At 35.8% G+C, this 8,373-nt stretch overlaps 1 protein-coding gene across 1 annotated transcript; it reads right to left on the bottom strand.

The window, feature by feature from the left end:
• Positions 1–3,007: 3,007 nt before the first annotated feature.
• LOC111374983 lies at positions 3,008–6,082 on the bottom strand. Its single transcript, XM_022997747.1, has 2 exons — positions 5,702–6,082; positions 3,008–3,324 (listed from the first exon to the last, which is right to left on the bottom strand). The coding sequence occupies exon 1, from the start codon at positions 6,027–6,029 to the stop codon at positions 5,757–5,759; it is 273 nt and encodes a 90-aa protein (XP_022853515.1). The 5' UTR covers positions 6,030–6,082; the 3' UTR covers positions 3,008–3,324; positions 5,702–5,756.
• Positions 6,083–8,373: the final 2,291 nt, after the last annotated feature.

Below are 8,373 nucleotides of genomic sequence, written 5' to 3'. Positions count from 1 at the left end.
TCTATAATCCACCTTACCAATAGACATCCCCACACTCATTGCATCACAAACCCACTATGACAAATCAATACCTTTGGCGACCACAAAGGTTATGGCTCAATTTAAATTGACCCACGCACCAAAAGGTTATTCCAATCACCAATACTCAAAAAATCAACAAAGAAAATGGTGAAAGTGTCACTCACAAGAAGAAAAGAAAAAAAGTTGGTTATTTCACTACACTCACAAAAGAGGCTCATAAAGAGGAAGAAGATAACACATATATGGCTACCTCACATAATCTCACAAACCACACAGGTTCACAAGGATAAAGTAGAAAACGACTACCGTTATTTCTTCTCACTATCACATTCTCTCACGTCGCTCATTGTGCAAAAAAAGTATGCCACAGATCTCAACCCACTATACATACAAAACACATTAATTACTCTAATTCATGCTGTAACACACATCAGAAAAATTGAATGTGTAGCATATCAACGCTATAGAATTAAGTAATTATACACAGATGCACATGTAGTAAACATGTTTACTCTCAATAAACTTCATTAGGGTCATAACTCGACCTAGTGGCAACATTCGTCTCACATCTCTCCTTATCTTTCCTTTTATTATCATTCCTAGGATAATTTATTTCACTATGTCCAAAATTTTACCATAGTTAAAACACATCTTACTTTTTGCACTTGCCTTAGACCTACACATGTCATCAATACCAAAAATGACCACAAGCAAAGTATAGACATAATTCACATTGAATGCTTAAAAAAACTATCCTAAATTCACATGCAATTCTAACAATGTAGAAAAGATTGGCAACAAATTCACGAAGGATTTAGGCAGATAATTAACAAGTAATTCCTAGGTCTAGCACTAGGAAATGGTTACCCCCTTCACGGTAACCCTAATCCTAATGTTATCCCACACGATGACTTTTGATGGAAAAAATAAATAATTACTCTACACAATAGTTTTAACTACAATAATGAAAAGCAAAGAAAACACTACCGAGCGGACCACATCTAAAGGTCTGTAAATATCAAGAGATGCAAATCACCACTTTAGGACCGTAACTATTCGCTCTAAAACTTCCAACAATCACGGCAATACAAAACAGTACCCGAACATTCAAGGGCAAAATCTTCCAACTTTCACTGTATTGCTTGGAACTGAAATCCAACAATATTGCAGAGTCTGTCACATCGCCGACAACATTCTGCCTACTGACGTCATTGCCGAATTATAATCCACGCGCCTTGTCGGTGTCCCCAATGTGTCAAGGTCGATGACCACGCGCCACTCCACCAGCTGTGCCTCTGCCTGCACAATCCAGCACTGGTGTCTGTTTCTCCTAACTCCTTTTGGTTTAGTCAGAAAACGCAAAAAACAGTTCGACAAGTTTGATTTTGAAACTGTCTAGATTTCTTCCTGTTTTCAGCCACTTTTTAGACCATTTTCTGGCCAGTTTCCAGTCAGTTTTGGCATCTGAAAATCATATATTTCTTGTAGTTTCATAATATTACCAATGGGAGATGGGGTGGGACCTGAAAATTTGTTATGCGAAAGATACAGTAACTGATGGTTAGACAATGAAGTCACGGACCTAGAGAACTCCCCTACCCATGTAGCATGGCAAGATTGCTACAAACTTCCTATATCCTTATATGTGCTGGGTGCTTTATATTTTGGCTTGCCAGCTAAATGTGTGGGAAAGGCTGCCTTGGGGTGTCCCGTAACCTTAAGGGCCGAACGGGTGGTCCTGTGACAATGGGCTCAAAGATAATGGAGACGCCTCACTAAAATTGTTGCTTCTAAAATCGATGGATTTCAATCTGAGTAATTGAGCCAACTCCCGGGGCACAATGACCGAAAAGCTGTTGTTACTTATGTGAAGGGAGACAAGAAAAGATAGATTTCCAAAGTGTGGAGGAATGGTTCCGTCCAAAGATGTCACTCTTTGATGCAGGGAACTGCAAGTGTTTCCAATCCAGCTGCAAACTGGAGTGGAACTCGACCAGTTTGGTCCTATGACATTCTGAGGATCATTAAAGATATGGAATTTCAGGGCTAGAAGGGCTGAATGATCTGTAGTAATGCTGGAAATGGCCAAAGAAGCAGTAACATAATGAAATAATAAAAAGACAGCAGCTCAGAAAATGAAGCAAGTTTTACCCACGATACTTCCTAATGGTTAGTCTATATGCATAGCTAACTTTTAAAATAATTAAATTTGACAGTGACAATGCAAGGGAAACGATACTGTAGACTCGCTTATTTGACAAATGAAATTATTCAACTAGTACAGCAATATTTTTTCTATGGACTCAAAAACAGATTTGTTAAACATTGTTTTTTCTTGCTCAAGAGAAATGCAAGCCTAAAAGTCTGTATACTCTTCAACATAGCTTAAAAAGTGTTATTGTCACTCATTCATAAAAATTGGACACGTCTAAACGAATCTAAGGCGACACTTTGATTACAAGGATTCGGTCTTTATTTCCATTTTCTTGTTTTCAGGTCGTTGCAATCTTTTTTCAGGAGTCCAAATAGCCGGATTCTCCTTTTTAGACTTCAAGTTTGAGGTACATTCATGACCATCACAGCCTTAGTGTGTGCAAGCGATCATGTGGAAAGGGCCAAGCATTCAATAAAATAATGACAATAACTTGTGCTTAAAAGCCAACGGATAAAACAGTAAATTACACCTTGGTGAATGAGCGAACGTGTATTAATCTAAGAAAGAAACAAACCAAACAATCTAGTTAATTAAGCACAAGTTTCAATACTAAATGACCACGTCAATGACTGAAAAACAATTTGGCTTTAAACCAAGTAGAAAGAGCGTTTTCTTTGTTGCCACAAGGCACATGTCAAACTACTTACCAATTAACTATCATTAGTTGGTCTTTTACCGTGATTATTAAGATTGGTTTACAAATGTATTAAAGAACTGTACAGCTCAACACAAAAGAAATGCACCACCAGAACATAAACTCAAAGCAGTTACAACTTCTATTCATGCTAAAGGATCAAATTTATTACTTTCCTGGTTGAAACAATTCATTTACATTAAGCATATCTAGCCATTAACAAATCTACTTCCCAAATAAAATATTCTTTGGAGAACAATTACATAGAATGCACTGAAGCCAACATCAGCAACCACAAGTGAACAAGTGCAGCAATGGCTTTTACAATTAGCATAAAAGAAAATGTATCAACTCTTTATAATCTGGATTTTTCTCATTGATGCTTTCAGATTCCTTCTATGCGTGCTTCATAAACTCAACATGCTGACTAATCCAATAGTAGAGTACTACATTCCTGCATCCCGGGGAAAAATGAAGATTCATCAAGGAGGCAAAAACTACAGCAGAAAGGACAATCTCAGACCTCAGTTATGCTAGACGCCTGTTAATTGGACTTTCCTTCTTTTTTACACTTAATATGATATTATCTTCAGTCTCAATGAGCTGCCTTAATAATATGAATGTATATTGTTGCTACCCTAAGAAAACTACTACCTAAAAAGGCTATATTGTTGTTTATGCACTGCATCACTACTTCCTGAAATTACAGAAATATATTTATGTTCAATGTATGCCATGTAACAGTTGATTGATCTCAGATTTCATATTCAAAAACTAAAAATCGACGACACTCAGAAATGATAATCAGCAAAAGGAACAAATGGTTGCTTAGTAGCTTGACAAGCACAAACTTATACACGAGTTAATTAAATGAATGCTCACTGAATTTACCCTACGCACTCATCTATTTAAACGTTTACACATCCATCACTTCTTTCCAATCTGTTACCCACAATTAACAAAAAATTCCCAAGTGCAACGGAAAAGTGATGTGGCAGCTTAACGGCGTTAATTTGTCCACTTGGATTAAAGATGTACCCAACCAAAATGACAAATTTTGTTTAATTTGTGAAACACACTTCTTCCGAACCTTAAAATCAAAAAATGCCTAAATTAAAAACATAAAATCTCCCAAATCAAAATCCCCAACATAAAATGCTGGAATCAAATTTCATTGTTTCAATCAACGATGAACCCACTTATTGCAAGTATACCAGGTTAAAACAATATTTGTTGAGCTCTTAGATTTGTCTTAACTCAAGATCTACTCCCAAAGAAGGCTTAACGCTCAATCCTATCACGAGTTTATATTACATTGCTCCCTGGAGGTATTCTTCTTCCATGTAGCAGTCTTCAAGTGAATTGACACAATATACTGTCACAACACATATGCTTAAAAAAAAAAAAACACATTACGAAAGGAAAAACGAGTCTGGTTTTCATTTGTTTTACAACATTCAATTCCGAAGGAATGGGTACTTACTTGGCTTTTGGGGGTGAAAATGAAATAGGTTTTCAATACTTACTGGAACAGAACATCTTATTCATTATTTGATTGTAGCATTTTAGGTTGTAGCGATTCAAAGTTGAAACAATGAAATTTGGTTCCAGCATGTCGAGTTGAGGATTTTGATTTGGGTGATTTTGTATTTTTAATTTTAAGGTTTAGAAGTGCGTTTCACAAATTAAAAAAATAAATAAATAAATAATCTCATTTCTGTTGGATGTGTTTTTAATCCAAGTAGACAAATTAACGTTGTCAAGATGCCATGTCAACTTTCCATCACACAAGTGGAATTTTTCGTCAACTATAAAGAGGTGATGGATAGGTAAACGTTTGAATATGAGTGAGCAATGAGTAACATTTTTTTGTTCAGTGAACACGTAGTAATCCAGAATAAAATTCAGGGAACGTTGATTTAATTAACTCACTTGTACACTATATGGTATAACAAAAGATGCAACTTGATTCAAGCTAATTCAACTTGGACTTAGCTCCTAACCACACATAAAGGGAAAGTGCATCACGATGGCTTAAATCAACATATAACACTGCTATTTTATGTGAGGGAGATTCAATCTACACTAAGGGCCTGTTTGATTTGATTAATTTTCCATTTTCCACTTTTTTCTTTGTTTAATTGCAAGAATTTTCTTGGCAATTGATTTTCCATCCCCCTCCCTCATGACCCGTTTTTCCTTGATTTTGTGAAATTTCAATTTCTATGGGTTTGGTTCCAGGGAACAAATTCTATCTACAATTGTAACAAAATTTTTCCGACAATTTTCATGAAAATCAATGCCAAACGAAGAACAAAAAATACAAAATGTTAACATTTTTCAGAAAAATTATACCAATTAAACACATTTAACTGACAATTCCCAATAAATAAAGTTATAGACAATTCAATTTGCTGGATTTCATTTTCTTTCCACCCAAAATCTATTCGTGCAATCAAATGGACCCTAATTTCTTGTATGCCAATGGCAATAGCACTCAATTCTGGAAGACCAAAACGGTTGAATTTGTGAAACAACAAATTAAATATGAAATCTTTCTCAATCCATTTCAAATGCCTAATTCATTCTAAAATCAAAGCAAAATCATGTTCTTCCATGTTCAAAATATAAAAATCCTTATTTTCCCACCTTTGCTTTTGGGAATTGGGATTACCATTTAGTGTATTTCATAATTTATCATAATGAGTAAATAATGAAAGCTGAGAAATTTATTCAAAATGGATCAAAGAATGTCCGAATCTTCGCCCAAATTACAAGCCAATTAAGCACAGGATACAGCTCGTTATAATTCATCGGGAAAGAGCACTTACAGAGAGAAGGAGAGTGTGGTTATCCATTGATCCACAAAAAAGCATTAGTGTATTTCTAGGACTGGTCTTGGTTAGTGGATAGGCAAACAGAGAGAGAGAGCTGGGCCTGATGGCACTGGCGGCGCTTAAGAGCCGTACCACCGCTGGAGCAGAGGGTACGAACGGCGTCGGACTCTTCGGGGCAAGCCACAGCCACCAGGCATTCGGCAAGAGAGCGGTTCAAGTGGCGGCAAGCCGCTTCCCTCGGAATTCCAGCCGGGATTCGCCGGTTGCACTCCGTTAAGGCCTGGTAAATCCGTTCGCAGCCTTTAACGTTCGCGGTAGTCATCAACGGGCGTTACGTCTGCGACCTTTTGGTCATTATGTTATAGATCGATCGCCACTATAGGAGTTTATTGTTTCAATTGGGGCGGAGGCAAGTCGGTTCGGTTCGATTTTTTAGAATCGATTCGAATCAAAATTTTCGAATATCTAGTAAATTGAATCGTCGGGTCCAAATATAATTATGGAATCGTTCGGTCCAGTTCAGTTTTGTTCGATTCCGTTCAGTTTGTACTATAATTAAATTTTTTAACATTTATAACAACATTATATAAATACAACTAATGAAACATTCAATGGTTTTGAAATGTCAGAGATTAGTAGGCTACCTTATTCAAATGATCGCTACGGTCAAAGTTTCGATCGGCGGAGGTCACAGTTTCGATCGGAGGTCACAACGTCGACCGACGATTGTGTAGGTTTGGAATCTTAGCGAGGTTGCGAGAGTGAGTGCGAGAGTCAAGACAACGTTATGCATTTTAATGTAGGTGTTTATGGTTATTTAGTGGATTGGACCTTGTTAGGCTAAAAAATGAAACAATAAAATGAGTCATTGGGCCAAAAATTAAAAAATTAGAAATGAAACAAATTATTAGACCAAAAATTTGGATTTAGAAATTGTTAAATTGTTAATTTGTTTAGAAAAAATTAAAATTAAAATAATTTGATTTACTCAATATAAAAAAGATCGAAAGATTCGGTTCTTCGGTTATTGGCCTAGAACCGAGAACCGAACCGTACCCGTCGGTTCTAAATTCAAATACCCGTTTGGATATTTAATTTGACAAGAACCATGGGGTTCAGTTCGGATCGGATTGGGTTCGGTTCGATCGATTCGGTTCGGTTCGGGAGATTTGCCCAGCCCTAGTTTCAATGGTCACCAATGTCTCTTATTATCCGCTGAACTTTAAAATATCGAATTTTGGTCATTGAATTTTAAAAAATATCGAGTTTTGATCATTGAATTTAAATCAATGTCTTTAATTGATCACTGAAATTTAAAGTGTCAAGTTTTAGCCCTTGAACTTTAAAAAATGTCGAGTTTTAATCATTGAATTCGGTCCATATCTTAGATTGCTCACTGAAATTTACAAAGTCGAGTTTTGGCTCCTAAATTTTGGAATATGCCGTACGCAACTCACTAGCATAACAGTTGAATTTTGAAAAATATCAAATTTATAGTAACAATTGAACTGGGAAACCCATGTAATTTTACAATGTGCGAGACAAATGTTTTAGGTACTGTTAAGGCTGCGAATGGGTACTTTAGAGGAACAAAGTGATTAAATTCAGAAAATCAATCAACAACAACCATTATCATTGTGTATCCTTGTAAAGGTGGTAATCTTACCACAAAATCCGTTGACAAATCCGTCAAACTTTAGTTGGAATGGGTAAGTGTTGAAGTTGGCCTGCATGGGTCATACAATCTGCCTTGAAGCATTGACATACGCTGCATTGTTGCAAGAATTTCTTAACTGATTTTCTCGAGCCCCGCCAGGTGAAACTTTGTTGGATACGTGCCAAGGTCTTATGATATCCAAAGTGTCCACCTACAGATGATGAATGCCCATCAACCAGTATAGCATAGAGGAGAGATGAATTAGGACTTAAGAATATTTTTCTTTTTCGAAACCTGATTACGCCCAAAGCATAACGCGATGATTGTAGTACAGTTTTGGGGTGTCGTATCCACAGGGAGACGAACGTTTTTTTAGAGGATCAAACAAACTGGGGTTTTCGTGATTTTGTGAAGTGAGTTTTCAATTTGAAGTGGAATTTAAATATCAATATTCAAAATAGTAAAGCACCAAAATTTGCTCTCTCGGATTGGATTAATCAACATTAATCATTCATACATTTTACTTTAAAATCAAGGTTCCTATAACATATTCCTACTTTAGTCTATTGAAATCAGATTAAGAAGTGTTCATATACATCAAGCATACGGAAGTACATAATCCATCAACGACATACATGAAATTGAAACTCAATAAATATTTCGATCAAACGATAGAAAGAGCGTGACTAGTTCTATGAAAAATCTAATAAGAATTGAACCAATTTCAATTACCAATTCAAAAAGGAAAACCTATATTTATTAATTTCACTTGCAATCCTAGAGTTTAGAATTCCTAACAACATATTCCACATTTATTTATTGAAACGAGATTCAAGAAGCGACAATATACCTTAAACATAGAGCAGCAGTCAAATCACGTCAATAATTCAACTTAAATTTAAATTCAACCAATATTTAGTCAATCAATGGAAAAAACATAATTGAATCCATGAACAATTTAATAAAAGTAAACAAACATCAAAAGTATAATAATAAAGAAGAAATCTAA

Source organism: Olea europaea, unplaced genomic scaffold (assembly GCF_002742605.1).
Source record: "Olea europaea var. sylvestris unplaced genomic scaffold, O_europaea_v1 scaffold132, whole genome shotgun sequence".
Classification (NCBI taxonomy): domain Eukaryota; kingdom Viridiplantae; phylum Streptophyta; class Magnoliopsida; order Lamiales; family Oleaceae; genus Olea; species Olea europaea.
This window is presented reverse-complemented; position numbering and strand designations above follow the sequence as displayed.